Here is a 20,919-nt window from a genome sequence, read left to right as displayed (position 1 = left end):
TTTAACTTGCATTTGTACCTCTTGTTGGGCTGGTCTTGAGGGCGCTCTCCATTGTCCTATCATAATTTTAAATAGTGTGCTATCTCAACGCTACAGTGTTTGAAGAGGCATTTAACACGCTAATGCTTCAGCTGCCGTTTGTCATAACCGCTATTTAATACTTCGGTTTTTATCATTTATTCCTCCAGTTGCGTCTCACTACTTAGTTTTGCCACTAGGACTTTCTGCTACTCAAAAATACCATCGCTTCGTTAGGCGCATGCTCAAAAATGCCACTAGACACCATTACTATTAGCTCAAATCTCGTTTGCCATGTTATAATGACCAAAATACCTATAGACCAACATGTCAGCTCTCCTTCTGTCGCACTACAATAAAGTGTGGATTCTACTTGATCCCAACAATACTCCTATTTTTGTCTAAAACTATTTGCTTTCTTACGCCTGACGAGTGGGGTCCACACTTATCATTGTGAGATAGAGAGAGCTGACATGTGGGTGTAGGGGCATTTTCTTCGTATAACTTGGTCAATGAGTTTGACCTGACATTAGCGATATCTAATGGCATTTTTAGCAAACATCTAATGAAACAATGGCATTTTTGAGATATCCAATGGCATTTTTGAGCAAGCATCTCACGCAATGATAGCATTTTTGAGCAATTGTTACTTCTAATGGCAAAACTGAGTAGTGGGACACAACTAGTGACATAAGTGATAAAAACCCATAATACTTTGGGTGCTATCCACGAGTACATTGGAGACTGATACGTCTCCGTCGTATATACTTTTCCAAACACTTTTGCCCTTGTTTTGGACTCTAACTTGCATGATTTGAATGGAACTAACCCGGACTGACGCTGTTTTCAGCAGAATTGCCATGGTGTTATCTTTGTGCAGAAACAAAAGTTCTCGGAATGACCTGAAACTTCACGGAGATTATTTTTGGAAATAATAAAAATATTGGCGAAAGAATCAAGGCTAGGGGCCCACACCCTATCTACGAGGGTGGGGGGCGCGCCTACCCCCCCTGGGCGCGCCCCCCGCCTCGTGGGCCTCCTGGAGCTCGACCGACCTCAACTCCAACTCTATATATTCACGTTCGGGGAGAAAAAAATCAGAGAGAAGGATTCATCGCGTTTTACGATACGGAGCCGCTGCCAAGCCCTAATCTCTCTTGGGAGGGCTGATCTGGAGTCCGTTCGGGGCTCCAGAGAGGGGAATCCGTCGCCATCGTCATCATCAACCATCCTCCATCACCAATTTCATGATGCTCACCGCCATGCGTGAGTAATTCCATCGTAGGCTTGCTGGACGGTGATGGGTTGGATGAGATTTATCATGTAATCGAGTTAGTTTTGTTAGGGTTTGACCCCTAGTATCCACTATGTTCTGAGATTGATGTTGCTATGACTTTGCTATGCTTAATGCTTGTCACTAGGGCCCGAGTGCCATGATTTCAGATCTGAACCTATTATGTTTTCATGAATATATGTGAGTTCTTGATCCTATCATGCAAGTCTATAGTCACCTACTATGTGTTATGATCCGGCAACCCCGAAGTGACAATAATCGGGACCACTCCCGATGATGACCGTAGTTTGAGGAGTTCATGTATTCACTATGTGTTAATGCTTTGATCCGGTACTCTATTAAAAGGAGGCCTTAATATCCCTTAGTTTCAATAAGGACCCCGCTGCCACGGGAGGGTAGGACAAAAGATGTCATGCAAGTTCTTTTTCATAAGCACGTATGACTATATTCGTAATACATGCCTACATTACATTGATGAATTGGAGCTAGTTCTGTGTCACCCTATGTTATAACTGCTGCATGAATAATCGCATCCGGCATAATTCTCCATCACCGATCCAATGCCTACGAGCTTTTCACATATTGTTCTTCGCTTATTTACTTTTCCGTTGCTATTGTTACAATCACTACAAAACCCAAAAATATTACTTTTGCTACTGTTACCGTTACTATCATACTACTTTTCTACTAAATACTTTGCTGCAGATATTAAGTTATCGAGGTGTGGTTGAATTGACAACTCAACTGCTAATAGTTGAGAATATTCTTTGGCTCCCCTTGTGTCGAATCAATAAATTTGGGTTGAATACTCTACCCTCGAAAACTGTTACGATCCCCTATACTTGTGGGTTATCAAGACTATTTTCTGGCGCCGTTGCCGGGGAGCATAGCTCTATTCTTTGAGTCACTTGGGATTTATATCTGCTGGTCACTATGAAGAACTTGAAAGACGAAAGAACTAAGATTTTTCCCTCAACTACGAGGGGAGGTAAGGAAATGCCATCTAGCTCTGCACTTGATTCACCTTCTGTTTTGAGTAAGCTTGCGACACCTAAACCTGCTTCTGCTATTAATTCTGATATGTCGCATGTTATTGATGATGCCACTTCTGCTATGCATGATACTTATGATGAAACTACTTCTATGCTTGATACTACTGTGCCACTTGGTGAATTTCTTGATGAACAACTTGCTAGGGCTAGAGAGAATGAAATTATTGAAACTGATAATATTGATGAAAGTGATGATGAAGATTCTCCCCCTAGATATGAATTGCATGTTGTGCCTGAGGGCTATGTTATGGATGAAGAAACTGCTAGAGATTTTCTTGCTTGCAATGATAGAAGCGATCTTAAGAAATTATTAGCTAAGCTGAAACAAAAAACTTTGAATGCTAGAATGAAATATGATCCTGCTTATGCTACTTCACCTATCTTTGTTACTAATAAGGATTATGAATTCTCTATTGATCCTGAGATAATTACTTTGGTTGAATCTGATCCTTTCTATGGCCACTAATCTGAAACTGTTGTGGCACATCTTACTAAATTAAATGATATAGCCACCCTGTTCACTAATGATGAGAAAACTCTCGCTACTATTATATCCTTAAAATATTTCCGTTCTCATTAAAGGGTGATGCTAAGATATGGTTTAATTCTCTTGATCCTAGGTGTGTGCGTAGTCCCCAGGATATGATTTATTACTTCTCTGCTAAATATTTCCCCGCTCATAAGAAACAAACTGCTTTAAGGGATAAATATAATTTTGTGCAAATTGAAGAAGAGAGTCTCCCACAAGCTTGGGGGAGGCTTCTCCAATTACTTAATGCTTTGCCTGATCATCCTCTCAAGAAAAATGAAATACTTGATATCTTTTATAATGGACTAACCGATGCCTCCAGAGACCACCTGGATAGTTGTGTTGGTTGTGTTTTCAGGGAAAGAACTGCTGATCAAGCTGAAATTCTATTGAATAATATGTTGACCAATGAAAATAATTGGACAATTTCTGAACCAACTCCTAAGCCAACTCCGAAGAAAAGGGGTGTTCTATTTCTCAGTCCTGAAGATATGCAAGAGGCAAAGAAATCTATGAAAGAAAAAGGTATAAAAGCTGAAGATGTTAAGAATTTACCTCCTATTGAAGAAATACATGGTCTTAATTTACCGCTTGTTGAAGAAATACATGGTTTTAATTCATCACCTATTGAAAAAAACACATGGTCTTGATAACCCGACACAAGTAGTAAAGGTAAATTCTCTCTATAGATATGATAAAGCTGAAATCCCTCCTACTAAGTTTGCTAGACAATGTTTGGATGATTTTGATAATTTTATGGTTAAGCAAGAAGATTTCAATGCTTATTTTGGTAGACAATTGAAACAAAATGCTTATATGATTGAACACTTGAGTGATTATATGTCTAGAGTTAAACGTGAACTTAAACTCATTAGTAAACATGCTTCTATGGTTACCACTCAAGTAGAACAAGTACTTAAAGCTCAGAATGATTTGCTCAATGAATTAAATAATAAGAATAATGACTTTGCTATTAGAGTTGCAACTAGAGGGGGTAAAGTGACTCAGGAACCTTTGTATCCTGAGGGCCACCCTAAGAGAATTGAGCAGGATTCTCAGAGAAATAATTTAGATGCACCTAGTCCTTCTAAGAAGAATAAAAAGAAAAATGATAGGACTTTGCATGCTTCTAGTGAACCTGTTATTGACACACCTGAGAATCCCAATGATATTTCTATTTCCAATGCTGAAACACAATCTGGTAATGAGCATGAACCTAGTGATAATGTTAATGATGATATTCATGTTGATGCTCAACCTAGCAATGACAATGATGTAGAAATTGAACCTGCTGTTGATCTTGATAACCCACAATCAAAGAATCAACGTTATGATAAAAGAGACTTTGTTGCTAGGAAGCACAGTAAAGAAAAAGAACCATGGGTTCAGAAACCCATGCCTTTTCCTCCCAAACCATCCAAGAAAAAGGATGATGAGGATTTTGAGCGCTTTGCTGAAATGATTAGACCTATCTTTTTGCGTATGCGTTTGACTGATATGCTTAAAATGAATCCTTATGCTAAGTACATGAAAGAAATTGTTACAAATAAAAGAAAGATACCGGAAGCTGAAATTTCCACCATGCTTGCTAATTATACTTTTAAGGGTGGAATACCAAAGAAACTTGGAGATCCAGGAGTACCCACTATACCATGCTCCATTAAAATAAACTATGTTAGAACTGCTTTATGTGATCTTGGAGCCGGTGTTAGTGTTATGCCTCTCTCTTTATATCGTAGACTTGATTTGAATAAGTTGACACCTACTGAAATAACTTTACAAATGGCCGATAAATCAACTGCTATACCTGTCGGTAGTTGTGAGGATGTGCCTGTTGTGGTTGCAAACGTTACTATTTTAACGGACTTTGTTATTCTTGATATTCCCGAGGACGATAGTATGTCTATTATTCTTGGAAGACCCTTTTTGAATACTGCAGGGGCTGTTATTGATTGCAACAAAGGCAATGCCACTTTTCATGTTAATGGAAATGAGCATACGGTACACTTTCCGAGGAAACAACCTCAAGTCCACAATATCAATTCTATTGAAAAAATTCCATCGATTATTTTTGGAGGTTTTGAATTTCCTCTTCCTACTGTCAAGAAGAAATATGATATTCTTATTATTGGGGATGTGCATATCCCCGTTGAGGTAACATAGTGTTATTAGAAATTTCTCCGGTTTCATGTTATTCGAAATGAGTTTGTTAACAAGACTTGATCAACCTTGTTAGTAGATTCCTTTTGATGAGCATGAGATGGATGAAGTTAGAAAGCACAACCTTCTATACCCTTCTTTTACTTTTTGTTATTTAGAATAAATAAAGCAAAAATAGTATTTTCTGTCAGTTTTTCTGAATTATCCGTGCAAAAAAAATACCCCGAAAATAAAAGTTCTCCAAATGCACTGGCAATGGAACATGATTTTTTCTAGAATATTTGAGAATATCTGGCACCGAGAACACAGCAGGGGGAGCTGACACCTGGCCACGAGGGTCCAGGGCGCGCCCCCTGCCTCGTGGGCCCATGGTGGCTCCCCTCCACTTATTCCAGCCACCACACACTCCTTCTTCCTCCCAAAGAAATCGCCAACCAGCTCAAGCACGAGTTCTTGCTCATTTTGCTGCGATTTTCGATCTCCTTGCTCAAAGCACCTCTGACAAAACTGCTTTGGGGGATTGTTCCTTGGTATGTGACTCCTGCAATGGTCCAATTATTTTTTGTTCTAGTGCTTTATTCATTTCAAATTTGTGCTGCCTAGGTGACCATGTTCTTGAGCTTGCATGTCAAATTTATATGGTCCCAAGTAGTTCTAATGCATGATATAGTCTCTAGGCACTTGTAGGAGTAGTTGCTATCAATTTTGTTGAGCTTGGTTCACTTTTATTTGAAGTTACTAAAATTTTCAGAAATTTTTCAGAGGAAGAAATATGTTCAGGAAAATGTACAAAGGTGGTCCTTCAAGGAAGCAAGGACCCAGGCTCGCAATGCGCGATGCCGACGATGAACCACCAAGGGAAGCTCAAGTGCAGGCTTGTGAATGGCCTTCTGAGGACTTTATGGATCGAGCAGGAATCAAGGAAGAATTTAACGCATATGTGCGTAACGCTGATCTTGTGAGCTTCGAGGCAGATAAGTGCCGTCAGTACCACTTTCTCACTGATTCCTTTGTGAGGAGGTTTGGATTTTCATCATCACGCAATTCTCAAACTGTCCTATTTGATCTTTATGAAAATTCTTATACTATGGACTTAGAGGATTTCAATACTGCATGCAAACTTCCACAATGGGGTAGCACTAGTGAGCCTCGCAAATCTGAGTTTAGAGATTTTCTTGCTAGTATAACTGTGGGAGAGTCTAGAGATATAACACAAGCTACCATTGGGAGCATTCATTTTCCTGCTATACATTCTTTTGCTCTCTTCATAGGCAGGTGCATAAATGGTAAGGATGAAGCATGTCACATGTGTGTCCCTGATCTCAGTGTTCTCAGGAGTGCTGTATTAGGAGATAAACATTATAATTTGGAAGCCATTGTTGCACGTAGGTTGCATAATAATAGATTTAATGGAGATTTCTTTGGTGGAATTTATGCAACCCGTTTAGCTAATTTTCTTGATATACCCATACGTGAGTATGATGTTGAGTTACCTCCTGTTTATTTAGATTATGAGGCTATGGTTCGTCATCAGTTTGTTGAGAGGAACGATCAGTTCCTCCAGTACCGACTAATCTTTGACAGACGACTGCTACCTCTTGAGCACTGCGTTGGTTTTCCCTTGAAGAGGAAAGGGTGATGCAGCAAAGTAGCGTAAGTATTTCCCTCAGTTTTTGAGAACCAAGGTATCAATCCAGTAGGAGGCTACGCGTGAGTCCCTCGCACCTACACAAAACAAATAAATCCTCGCAACCAACGCGACAAGGGGTTGTCAATCCCTTCACGGTCACTTACGAGAGTGAGATCTGATAGATATGATAGGATAATATTTTTGGTATTTTTATGATAAAGATGCAAAGTAAACTAAAAGGAAAATAAAAAGCAAGGAAATAACTAAGTGTTGGAAGATTAATATGATGAAGATAGACCCGGGGGCCATAGGTTTCACTAGTGGCTTCTCTCAAGAGCATAAGTATTTTACGGTGGGTGAACGAATTACTGTTGAGCAATTGACAGAATTGAGCATAGTTATGAGAATATCTAGGTATGATCATCTATATAGGCATCACGTCCGAGACAAGTAGACCGACTCCTGCCTGCATCTACTACTATTACTCCACTCATCGACCGCTATCCAGCATGCATCTAGAGTATTAAGTTCATGAAAACAGAGTAACGCCTTAAGCAAGATGACATGATGTAGAGGGATAAATTCAGCAATATGAAAAAAAACCATCTTGTTATCCTCGATGGCCACAATATAATACGTGCCTTGCTGCCCCTACTGTCACTAGGAAAGGACACCGCAAGATTGAACCCAAAGCTATGCACTTCTCCCATTGCAAGAAAGATCAATCTAGTAGGCCAAACCAAACTGATAATTCGAAGAGACTTGCAAAGATAACCAATCATACATAAAAGAATTCAGAGAAGATTCAAATATTGTTCATAGATAAACTTGATCATAAACCCACAATTCATCGGTCTCAACAAACACACCGCAAAAGAAGATTACATCGAATAGATCTCCACGAGAGAGGGGGAGAACATTGTATTGAGATCCAAAAAGAGAGAAGAAGCCATCTAGCTACTAACTATGGACCCGAAGGTCTGAGGTAAACTACTCACACTTCATCGGAGAGGCTATGGTGTTGATGTGGAAGCCCTCCGTGATGGATGCCCCCTCCGGCGGAGCTCCGGAACAGGCCCCAAGATGGGATCTCGTGGGTACAGAAGGTTGTGGCGGTGGAATTAGGTTTTTGGCTCCGTATCTGATCGTTTGGGGGTACGTGGGTATATATAGGAGGAAGGAGTACGTCGGTGGAGCAACAGGGGTCCCACGAGGGTGGAGGGCGCGCCCTGGGGGGGGGGGAGGCGCGCCCCCTACCTCGTGGCCTCCTCTTTTGTTTCTTGACGTAGGGTCCAAGTCTCCTGGATCATATTCTTCCTAAAAATCATGTTCCCGAAGGTTTCATTCCGTTTGGACTCCGTTTGATATTCCTTTTCTGTGAAACTCTGAAATAGGCAAAAAACAACAATTTTGGGCTGGGCCTCCGGTTAATAGGTTAGTCCCAAAAATAATATAAAAGTGAATAATAAAGCCCAATAATGTCCAAAACAGTAGATGATATAGCATGGAGAAATCAAAAATTATAGATACGTTGGGGACGTATCAACGACGCACCTATCACGTCGCTCTCCCTGCTCCTACTCTCTTTGACTTTCAGGAAAAGGGAGATATTTTATAACCAGAGAGGAGGCAGCTGCCTCCAAGCTACAGCCCACGATGCAATAGCCGCTGCATCTCAGTACGACCCCAGTTACAACTTTGGATATCCGCCAAGCCAGCCGTGGCCATAGACCAACTTAGGCCAAAAGCCTAAGCTTGGGGGAGTACGTATTTCTCACCGACATTACATTTATGTTTACACACTCATTGCTAGATGTCGGTGCTCATACTTTTTCCCTGTAATATCCATGCTAGTTTATTTTCCTTTTTATGCTTTCTTCTTGTGTGTTTGATAAACCTTAAGAAAAACCAAACAAATTAGTAGTAGCTTTTAGCTAGTTTACTTTTCTTGTTTGTAGTAGTAACAATTAACAGAAAACCCAAAAAGATTTCCCGTTCTTCTTTTGCTTGTTGGGAGCTTTCCCGTGTAAATAGTTTTATTTCTTTTCTTTCCTTTGGGGGTCGATAGGAGAAGACCATGATTAGAATGTTGAAGTGGCTCTTATATGCATTATTGTTGATTTAACCAAGAGCTCATATTGCCTTGTCTTCTCCTGTTTATTGAATGCCTGCAGATTCCATCTTAGTCCAATGCACGTGCACTATTATTATTATTCACATCATTCGGTCGTGTAAGTGAAAGGCAATAATGACGATATGTGATAGACTAATTGAGATGAGAGAAGCTGGTATGAACTCAACCTCTCTTGTTTTTGTAAATATGATTAGTTCATCGTTCCTGATTCAGCCTATTATGAATAAACATGTTTGCAATGACAATTAGAGATTATAGTTGCTTATGCCATGCTTAATTAGCTAGGAGCTTATAATGGTTTACCTTGCGTGCCAACATGCTATTAAAATGGTTGTGATGTGGTATGATAGGGTGGTATCCTCCTTTGAATGATTCAAGTGACTTTACTTGGCACATGTTCACGCATGTAGTTGAAACAAAATCAACATAGCTTTCACGATATTTATGTTCATGGTGGATTATATCCTACTCATGCTTGCACTCAATGTTTAATAATTTTAATGCCTGTTCATGACTGTTGTCGCTCTCTAGTTGGTCGCTTCCCAGTCTTTTGCTAGCCTTCACTTGTACTAAGCGGGAATACTGCTTGTGCATCCAATCCCTTAAACCCCAAAGTTATTCCATATGAGTCCACTATACCTTCCTATATGCGGTATCTACCTGCCGTTCCAAGTAAATTTGTATGTGCCAAACTCTAAACCTTCAAATGAAATTCTGTTTTGCATGCTCGAATAGCTCATGTATCAACTAGGGCTGTCTTTATCTTCCATGCTAGGCGGGTTATTCTCAAGAGGAGTGGACTCCGCTCCTCACTCACGAGAAAATGGCTGGTCACCGGGATGCCCAGTCCCATGCTTTATGCAAATCAAATCAAAATAATTGCAAACAAAACTCCCCCGGGACTCTTGTTAGTTGGAGGCACTCGTTGTTTCGAGCAAGCCATGGATTGATGCTTGTTGGTGGAGGGGGAGTATAAACTTTACCATTCTGTTTGGGAACCGCCTATAATGTGTGTAGCATGGAAGATATCGCCATATCTTGGTTGTTATGTTGACAATGAAAGTATGCCGCTCAAAATATTATTTATCTCTGCTTTAAAAATCGAGCTCTGGCACCTCTACAAATCCCTGCTTCCCTCTGCGAAGGGCCTATCTATTTACTTTTATGTTGTCATCACCCTTTTATTAAAAAGCACCAGCTGGAGAGCACCGCTGTCATCTGCATCCATTACTGTTAATTTATATTGGGTATGACTATGGCTGGATCTCTTTTACCATGAATTACAATGTTTAGTCAGTCCTTGATCTTTAAAGGTTCTCTGCATTTATGTTTTGCGGTCTCAGAAAGGGCTAGCGAGATACCATCTTGTTATATCATTTTATGATTGTTTTGAGAAAGTGTTGTCATCCGAGATTTATTATTATTGCTCGCTAGTTGATTATGCCATTGACATGAGCAAACATGAGACCTAAGTGTTATTGTGAATATGGTTAGTTCATAATCTTTGCTGAAAACTTGAATGCTGGCTTTACATATTTACAACAACAAGAGCAAACCGAGTTTGTAAAAGTTTTTCTTTATCACTTTCAGTTTATCAACTGAATTGCTTGAGGACAAGCAAAGGTTTAAGCTTGGGGAAGTTGATACGTCTCCGTCATATCTACTTTTCCAAACACTTTTGCCCTTGTTTTGGACTCTAACTTGCATGATTTAAATGGAACTAACCCGGACTGACGCTGTTTTCAGCAGAATTGCCATGGTGTTATCTTTGCAGAAACAAAAGTTCTCGGAATGACCTGAAACTTCACGGAGATTATTTTTGAAAATAATAAAAAATATTGGCGAAAGAATCAAGGCCAGGGGGCCCACACCCTGTCCACGAGGGTGGGGGGCGCGCCCCCTGCCTCGTGGGCCCCCTGGAGCTCCACCGACCTCAACTCCAACTCTATATATTCACGTTCGGGGAGAAAAAATCAAAGAGAAGGATTCATCGCGTTTTACGATACGGAGCCGCCGCCAAGCCCTAATCTCTCTTGGGAGGGCTGATCTGGAGTCCGTTCGGGGCTCCGGAGAGGGGAATCCGTCGCCATCGTCATCATCAACCATCCTCCATCACCAATTTCATGATGCTCACCGCCGTGCGTGAGTAATTCCATCGTAGGCTTGCTGGACGGTGATGGGTTGGATGAGATTTATCATGTAATCGAGTTAGTTTTGTTAGGGTTTGATCCCTAGTATCCACTATGTTCTGAGATTGATGTTGCTATGACTTTGCCATGCTTAATGCTTGTCACTAGGGCCTGAGTGCCATGATTTCAGATCTGAACCTATTATGTTTTCATGAATATATGTGAGTTCTTGATCCTATCTTGCAAGTCTATAGTCACCTACTATGTGTTATGATCCGGCAACCCCGAAGTGACAATAATCGGGACCACTCCCGGCGATGACCGTAGTTTGAGGAGTTCATGTATTCACTATGTGTTAATGCTTTGGTCCGGTACTCTATTAAAAGGAGGCCTTAATATCCTTAGTTTACATAAGGACCCCGCTGCCACTGGAGGGTAGGACAAAAAATGTCATGCAAGTTCTTTTCCATAAGCACGTATGACTATATTCGTAATACATGCCTACATTACATTGATGAATTGGAGCTAGTTCTGTGTCACCCTATGTTATAACTGTTGCATGAATAATCGCATCCGGCATAATTCTCCATCACCGATGCAATGCCTACGAGCTTTTCACATATTGTTCTTCGCTTATTTACTTTTCCGTTGCTACTGTTACAATCACTACAAAACCCAAAAATATTACTTTTGCTACCGTTACCGTTACTATCATACTACTTTGCTACTAAATACTTTGCTGCAGATACTAAGTTATCCAGGTGTGGTTGAATTGACAACTCAACTGCTAATACTTGAGAATATTCTTTGGCTCCCCTTGTGTCGAATCAATAAATTTGGGTTGAATACTCTACCCTCGAAAACTGTTGCGATCCCCTATACTTGTGGGTTATCAGAGACTCTCATTCCAGGAGCGTCCTGTCTAGTCCATTGCAAACTAGAGTACTTGATGCAATATTTTTTATGGCAGCGTGGGAATCAAGTGCAGGCCTTTCGGGGTAGCGACCTAGCTATTGCAAGCCCATGATTTGAAAGAAGAGAATTGGATCTCTGCTCTATGCTCTTTTACGGAAATAAATCCACACCATCTTGGGACCCTGTTCATGTGGCACTATGTCAACATGCCGGAGTTCGAAGGGGAAGAGGAGGAGCCGCGGCTGCAGTATATCGGGACAGGAGCAGTTCTTCTCTGGTCCTAGGTGGTGTAGACACCCGGCAACTTTGGAGGCCATTGCATGCAGCGAGGCTCTCGCGCTTGCCGAAGACCTCTAGTTGTATCAGGTAGTGACCGCATCAGATTCTAAACAAGTCATTGCAGGCATCAACTAAATACCTAGAGGCATATATGGAGCTATCATTAGCGAGATTAATTCCTACTCAGCTCAATTCCAATGTAATTTTACTTTTGAGAGGGAAGGTTAGTGTGGAAGCACATAGGTTAGCCAAGTTTTCTCTTTCGCTAGGTCCAGGACGTCATGTCTGATTTGGTCAATCCCATAACCAGAACTACCTTTAAAAAAATGTTGCGCATGATATGAGTGTAGAATATTATTATTGTTGACGAAGCGACACCTCGCTTGCTTCTAGGTCCTGCCGATCTGCCACCAGGAGCAAGGAGGGCACAATTTTGAGGCTCACCTTGCCAAGGTTGAGACAACCCTGCTGGTAAAAGTAGAACGCCATGTGCATGGCTGCAAAATTCACCTGGGGTGGCTTGTCTTCCACCAACTGTTATGGTTCCAAGCATCTGTGCTTATAGACAAGTAGTACGAGGTTCTGGGGATCGCATTATTATTGTGGAAATCGCACAAGAAGTCTCTCTCTCAGTCGTCTGGGCATCGATCAACAGCGACCCCCAAACCTGTACCAGGATATTTTGCTTTTACCATATGCAGGTTCGATGTGGCGAGCGAATAGGATCTTATCCCTGCCGCTTCTCATTTACGCTGTCTCTGCATGCTCCACCGCCAGATGCCCGCCTGAGTGGAAGACGGCCGGCCGGTCACCATTCCACAAACGCTTTCATAGGCCATAGCCATCACACTGCGGATGCTAAGCATCTCCTATAAAGGCCAATCCAGGCAAGGCCGTACGTACACAAGGCATACTTGCACAGATCGATAACGAAAGGAGAAACAAAGAAACAGATAGCTAGATGGCGATGCCGTTCAACGGCCATTGCCACGGCCACGGCCAGCCCCGGCCCTAGCCCAGACTCGTAACTTGCACAGATCGATAACGAAAATTGCAACTCAAGTTTAGAAAAAGCTAAGACTTGCACTTCCCCGAAAAATGCAACTAAGTTAAAAGGTGCAAGTTACATTTTTCAATGAATTGAAATTGCACTTTTCTGAATCGATTGACAATTCAAAAAAGCCTAGTGGACTTACCCAAGCCCCTTGGTGTCATCGACGATTCGACATCCTAGACACAATAAATTCACAGGAGATATTTTTCAAAGATGACTTTGACACGAATCGTCTCTACCCACAAGCCTTGTGTTGTACTGGAATTGCCCATTTGATGATCAAGACAAGATGCCCAAGTCTTTTTGGGTGCAACTAGGTACTAGGACCATCACTTGCAATGGCTCGATCACGGAATAGTTCTACCATCCAACATGACTTGATGAGGCAGGCCAACAGATTATGCCCCTCTCCCTTCTATTGTTCCTGTGCTCCTGTGCCGGGGCAAGATCCGTTGTTACCAGTACTGACGAAATGGAGAAAGTGTCCTCCGGGAACGCAATCTACTACATTAGTTGGTGTAGCCAAAGAAAAGGATATCCCCTTTTTTAACCCATTAGTTTTCAAATCAGACATTTGATAACAAGGCAAAAACCTCCGACCTGGCATTCATGAGTTTCGAATGAAGAATGAAGAGTGCCCCGCCCCTCTTTTTTCCCCTAAATCTGGGGGGGGGGGGTGGGGGTCATCGGCCAAGCTTTGCGAGGCAGGACAACTTGAAGCTTGATCAATTCACCTCGGACCACATCACCGGTCGTCATCTTTTGGGATTGACTTCTTATTTCTTTTATCTTACCCAAACTAGCCTAACAAATCTCATGTGAAAGTTGACCACTAGATTTATCTCGTTCTATATGCCAGTTCGAGCAACTAGGCACTCACAACCTTTTCTGGGAGGCATGGTGCCACCAAATATGCAAACCCTTCGCATGCTTGACCCTTAAAAAATTACCTATGGACTACTGACAAACTCACGACTAGGTGATCACCGCATCAGCTTTGTAAGTCCACCGTTGAGTCGCTAGCCCACATGTTTTTTGATTGACAGTGCTCTAAGCATGTGAGGTCTACCATCCCTTCTTTTTAAAACATTGACCTCTTTACTATTCTACGATGCATGGGGGAAATGCGTCCTCCTTCGTGGACGCTTTCTCATGGAAACCTAGTGTGCCCACCACCTGTGTGCAGCGATATCTTTTTGCTTACCTGGAATTTTACAAAGCGCAGGCACTCATGTCTTCAGCAAAAAGTTCTCAATGCCTACCATTGCTTGCGATTGCAAATATTAAAGAGAAAAGAGGAGCTTTGGTTTTCTGAATTTTTTTCGTGGGTTTAGGGGTTCTACACCATAGTTCCTCCCATCGGCTTAAAAGAGGAACCATCTATGGCCTAGCACTATGATGATCGTTGACCGGCCTCTTTGGCTGATTGAGAAGCTTGAGAGGGACTTTTTTTGGGGGGGGGGTCTAAAGTAGCCAATGGCGGGATGTGTCTTGCGTGTTCGACCAATGTGTGTCAGCCAAAGGAGTTAAGCGGGCTTGAATTTACTTCTATCAGAGCCCAAAACAATGCTTGAAGCTTCATAGGTGGTGGCAATACTAGATGGAACCTGATCGCTCTCCATGTTGATGATGCAACTCAAAGCATCTTAAACACTTACGTGAATATGGGCGATGGCATGCTTACAAAACTTTGGTATGATCAGTGGCTCTTGGAGATGCCTTTTGCAATTGTCGTGCCAAACCATCTAAAGTGTTTTACTAACATGAATATCTCAGGGGTTGATGCTCTTAATGATGATGCCTGGATTAATAAGTTCATGAAAAATGATCTCCCTCAGACTTCCCTTCATGAATTCGCCAATGTTATCTAAAGGTTGCTCTGTAGTCTTCTGCCTGGAACAAATGATAAACTGACTTGGTGATGGACTAAAAAGGGGATCTATTCGACGAAATTTGCATGCATATTTCAGTTATTTGGCTTGGACTTGGTTGATTTCAGCAACCTTATCAGGTACATCTTTGCTCCATTTAAATGCAAGATTTTTTCCTAGACAATGGAAGAGTTTAACTGCTGACAATCTTGAGAAAAAGGTTTGGCCACGTTGTAGTTCTTGTCAACTTTGTTTCAGCGGGATAGAAACGACATGCCATTTACTTGCCTCATGTCAGTTTTCTATTGGATTGTGGAAGATGCCAGGGTGGTCACCTTACTTTGCCACCTCTTCTCTCACAGATTGGTGGAATGTCAGGATAATTCCTTCTCAAAAGTTGCTTCCATGTACCGCAATTCATTGGTTATTCTCATTTGTTGTTTCCTTTCAAAAGAATGTATTGTCCAGATTTGAATGCAAGATACCACCAGTTGGTGGATAGGTTGTGTCAGCTGATTATTGATGTATCATGCCTCTAGGCTCGAACAAGGTGTCCCTCGCTGACTCCTGAGATGGCGAATGCAGAAGACCAAGGTTGAATCTTTGCTAAACCCTGGCAATCAATTGGCTATGTGTGTGGCCCTATCTTCTGTGGGAGGAAATCGGTCATGCATGGACTCTAGGTGCAACTGTTGGGAGACGGTCAATCGGTTACAACACATTAATTAGATTAGTGACACATGAGGCCTCCTGGGAGTGGTCATGTGTTCTTTTCGATTGTTTCAGCCTTGTTATGTGTTTAATTGATCTTGTCCTCCATTTTGTGATCTTGAATTATTAAAAACTATGCGATAATGGAATGTTGCATACAACTATTCGATGCAGGGCATGGGGTTTCTACCCTCTTTACAAGAGAAAGAAAAATCTATTTATGTGACACGTTAGCACAAATTATCAAATCATTTCACTGTAAGATACGATAAGTAAGCATCCCCGCTAGGAGTGGAAGAAAACAGGCCATCAAATATGGCTCGCGAATAGGATCTTGGCTTTATCTTCCAACAATAATTACAAGATGCTTGGAAATTTGGACATACATACAAGATGCTTGGAAATTTGGCGAGGATGCTTGGAAATTTACATTGCTGACAAGCACGGAAACTAGGTTCGAATCACTAGATGCTTGACCAGATATAAAGTTTAGAGCATATATCCATCAGCTACCATACCAGGCACAAATGCTATGGCTCCCACCCACGCCACGGCGCCTATAAAACCCTACCTTCCAAAGCCACATGGGCACACCAGCACAAAGCAACTAGCAAACCAAGCAAGCTAGCCGTAGTAGTAAGAGCAAGAAGGTAGGAGCCCAAGCAAGCAAGCAGCCATGTCCATCGTCAAGCGTGCTTTGGGCTTCGGCGGCGGCTACGGCCAGAGCAAGCCCGTGATAAGCTACCACACCCAGAACTCCGACTCGGTGACCACCGTCGTGACCGAGATCAGCCACATGAGCCTCAACGGGAAGCAGGCGGCGTACAACGACGCCGGCGCCGTGCAGAAGACGGCCTCCCTGACGGAGCTGTGCAGCGAGGATGCCGAAGTGCAGAAGCACTGCTACGGGCAGCAGGCGTACGGGAGCGACGTCGGAGGGTTCGACGCTCTCGTCTGCGACAGCGCCGCGCAGAAGCACGGCTACGGCGGCGAACAGAAGGCGTCGTCGTACCAGCATGAAAGCGGCGCCGGAGGCTACAGCGCCCTTCACCACGAAAGCTCCGTGCAGAAGCACGGTGGCTACGGCGGGCAGAAGGCGTCGTCGTACCAGCATGGAGGCTACGACGCTGCCAGCCACGACAGCACCGGCGCCACGCAGAAGTATGGCTACGGTGAGCAGAAGGCTTACCAGCATTATGGGGCCGAGGCCCACCATGACAGCTCGGCGCAGAAGCATGGCTATGGCGAGCAGAAGGCGTACGGTGGTCACCACCAGGACAGCAAGGTCCAGAAGAGCGGCTACGGCGGCGAGCATACGGCGTACCAGCATGAAGGCAATCTCAAGGGGTACACCGCTCTCCACCAGGACAGCAAGATCCAGAAGCATGGCTACGGCAAGAAGGCGCACGGCTATGGCGAGCAGAAGGCGTACGACTGCACGGTCCAGAAGCCCGGCTACGGCGAGCACAAGGCGTACGAGCATGGGAGCGCCGCCGCCGCCCTCCACCACGACAGCTACGGCGTCGTGAAGAAGCACGGCTACGGCGGCGAGCAGTACCAGCATGGCGCTGCAGCGGGAGAGTACGACGCCGTCCACCACTACAACAGCTCGGTGCAGAAGCAAGGCTACGGGGAGAAGGCGTACCAGCACGGGAGCGACGCCGGAGGGTACGGCGGTGTCCACCACGGCAGCGCGACGCAGAAGCACGGCTACGGCGCTGGGCAGAAGGCTTACGCACACGATGCTGATGGCGGAGGGTACACCATTTTCTACCACGGCGGCGTGGCGCAGAACGCGTCGTACAAAGGGTGCGCCGCCGGCGTCGCCGGGTACGACACGCTCGTCCAGAAGCAGCACGGGGACGGGGGCTACGGCGGCCTGCAAAATGCGTACCCGCGGCAAGGGTGCGGCGTCGGCGGCGTCGCAGGGTATGATGCTCTTGCCCGCCGTGAGAGAGAGAAGCAGCGGTGTGAGAGCGACGAAGAGAGCGAGGAGGAGAGCGACTGCGAAGAGGAGGAGGTGGTGGGCCTTGCGGCGCCCGGCGGCACGCAGTACTACGCGGCGTACGAGCGCCACCAGCAGCTCGGCGGCGGCGGCTATGGCGGCGGGTGCGCACAGCCCAAGAATCACAGCTACTACTGAGCTCCTGCGTCGTGCGGTCGTGCCCACCTGCGACTGCCAGCGTGATACAATCCTACCTACGGTTACGGTGACACCTATCTGCTCACATGCTCCTGCATGCGATGCCAGTATTTGGTGGACCTTTGCATTGCAAAAGTGTCTAAATAAGATGTACTTCTAACTCATATTCTGCATCCACCGTAAGTGGCATCGGTACAATAATTTACCGCACACAATTGATTATTAGCATGCGCCTCACTCTGCAACATACATGCTCTTGATGGTCGTCGTGGTAAGTGGTAACCCATGTATAGATCTGGCCCTGGACGGGAACGTTTGGTTCCTAGGTACTTCTTCTCTCCCAAAATATAAAAACGTTTTCTACACTACACTAGTATAAAAAACGTTTTTATATTGAATGAAGTCTGATTTAAACCTTGAAATTGTAGAGGTTGTCGGAAACGAACCCTCACAATATATACCCTGTACTATTTGATCCCGGTCGATTTTAACCTTGAGGACGTATCCAAACAGAATTGGCCGGGATGAGGGTGAGACCCACATGTCAGCAGGAGAAGTAAATAACAAGTTTTTTGTGAATTTTTTTGGCAGCGTAGGATTCAGAAGGGAGGAACTTGTTCCGCGGCTTTCCGGCAGCCAACTCGTTGCTCACGTCCATTTAACCATCCATCGATCCATGCAAATATAAACCATGCATGCACGTGTGTTCTGAAATCCAAGTTCAGTCAACAATCCCAGCGTCTCCGTGTCACGTCATCCAATCCCCTCCTAAAAAGGCATCAAGGTTAAAAACTACCAGGATCAAAGAGTATAGGGTACAGACTTCAGGGATTGGACGTGAGGATTCGTTTATGACTACCTCTACAATCTCAAGGTTTAAATTAAACTTCACTTTTTTATATTATAGGGCGGAGGGAGTACCTTATATGGAAAAATAAATTAGCAATTCAACAAAAAGTCAAAAAAATCTAAAAAATAATTTTAAAATAAACTTGACCTTTTATTATACTTGTGAGAAAAATCTCACAAAACTAAAATCACTCTTTGACTTCTTCTTTTGAAAAAAAGACAAATTTTCGGTCAAAATAGTGTGGTAGTGACCTATAATAGAAAATAAATCTTGTCTTTTTTGCCCTGAATTCAATGTTGGTTTTTTTCGTGAAAATTTATATACTAGTGCAAAACAAAGTCAAGTTTAATCTAAAAATACTTTTGAACTATTTGACTTTTTGTTTAATTATTAAAAAAAATCCTCATATGGGTGTATATACAACAAGGAAGCAAATTGTATTTCCCTCGGGAGCTTCCGCTATACTAGTAGGCTGCTGCTATTCATGAACAATACTGAGCATGTAACATAAGGGTATCTCCAACTGCAACCGGCAAATTTCCTCCCGCATTCGTCCGCGGACTGGTCCGTAAGGGCATCTTCAACTGCAACCAGCAAATTTTCTCCCGCATCCGTCCGCGGACATGGATACGGGAGGCCGCCATTCAACGCTGCCCACATACATCGGGCCAACAATTCAAACTAATCGGAAGAAATTCGCTCAAACACGACCGGATTTCATATAAACATGACAGATTTCATTACATTTATATCAACTACGGTGCTAGTCTGTCTGTGGAGTTATAATTAATACGTAATCTAAATGGTCGTTGGCGTCCGTTCCCCGTGTCAGGCCATGAACCTCGAGAACTAAAACTTCTCCTTGTCCAGCTCCACCTCGGCGCTCTCCAGCTCCGCTTCTGTAACCTCCGCCTCCGGAGACCCGAGAAGTGAAGTTGTCCGCCTCCACGTCGCTGCCAAGCAGCTAATTGGCCGCCGATGTTGAGCCCACCAAGCTTGGCGTCAAAGGGAGGGGAGGAGCGGTGTTCTTCCCGGGACCCGAGCGGCGGCAACCTACCGTGCACTACTCTTCTTCGCTGCTGGCGGCGCCCGTGGATGTGCATGCTTCGTGGTCGTGGCGGCTGGGCATGGCCTCGGCGATGTCCTCCTTCCTGTCGGTCTCGTCGAACACCACCTCGTCCGCCTCATCGCACTCCTTGTAGGCGGCCGCCACCTACGCCATCGCTGGCGGTACCGTTAGGGGCGAGGCAGATCTCGCGGGTAGAGCGGTAGACTCGAGCAACGCCTCTTGCTCCACCAGGTATGCGTCTGGTGCGACCGCCCTACCATTAGGGGGTTGTTCTTGCACTTGCAGGTGCTCCAGGAGGAGGTAGTGGTTGTACGCGGCGTCGGCCTGCGCCTCCCGGAACTGCTCCTCCTGCACCCTGTCCATGTAATAGGCACATGCCTCGCTGCTGGTCATGGTGCAATGCACGGGCGAGGGTGGCGTGAAGGAGGAGGAGGGTGCCGTGGACCTGGAGGGTGGCGTCGGCACGTCGTCGACCGCGTCCTCCATTGGGACGTCGTCATCCTCCGGCTACCTGTCGGCCAGCTAGCCGACAGTGATATGTCTACAACGTATCTATAATTTTTGATTGTTCCATGCTGTTATATTATCAATCTTGGATGTTTACAATCATTTTATATCATTTTTTGGTACTAACCTATTGACATAGTGCCAAGTGCAGTTGCTGTTTTCTGCATATTTTTACATCGCAGGAAATCAATATCAGACGGAGTCCAAACGCAACGAAACTCCACGGAGATTTTTTTGGACCAGAAGAAACGTAATGGGCCCTGTCTGCGCCTGGGGGGTGCCCCGAGGTGGGCACAACCCACCAGGGCGCGCCAGGAGGCCCAGGCGCGCCCTGGTGGGTTGTGCCCACCTCGGGTGCCCCCCGGACCGCCTCTTTGCTCTATAAATACCCCAATATTCCAGAAACCCTAAGTAGGTCGACGAAATATTCATCCAACCGCCGCAGAGTCCAGAACCACCAGATCCAATCTAGACACCATCTCGGATGGGGTTCACCACCTCCATTGGTGCCTCTCTGATGATGCGTGAGTAGTTCTTTATAGACCTTCGGGTCCGTAGTTAGTAGCTACGGTGC

The 20,919-nt window shown here is 44.3% G+C and overlaps 1 protein-coding gene across 1 annotated transcript; it reads left to right on the top strand.

Annotated features, from left to right (window-relative positions):
* The first annotated feature begins 16,354 nt into the window (after positions 1–16,354).
* Positions 16,355–18,144, top strand: LOC109740783 (uncharacterized). Its single transcript, XM_020299831.4, has one exon. It carries the CDS (start codon positions 16,453–16,455, stop codon positions 17,917–17,919), a length of 1,467 nt encoding a protein of 488 aa, XP_020155420.1. The 5' UTR covers positions 16,355–16,452; the 3' UTR covers positions 17,920–18,144.
* Positions 18,145–20,919: the final 2,775 nt, after the last annotated feature.

The sequence above is a fragment of the Aegilops tauschii genome, chromosome 3 (genome assembly GCF_002575655.3).
Source record: "Aegilops tauschii subsp. strangulata cultivar AL8/78 chromosome 3, Aet v6.0, whole genome shotgun sequence".
NCBI lineage: Eukaryota > Viridiplantae > Streptophyta > Magnoliopsida > Poales > Poaceae > Aegilops > Aegilops tauschii.
This window is presented reverse-complemented; position numbering and strand designations above follow the sequence as displayed.

Bases quoted from the DNA above. Each gene is read 5' to 3' on its own strand.
- LOC109740783 (XM_020299831.4), top strand. From the start codon at position 16,453: ATGTCCATCGTCAAGCGTGCTTTGGGCTTCGGCGGCGGCTACGGCCAG.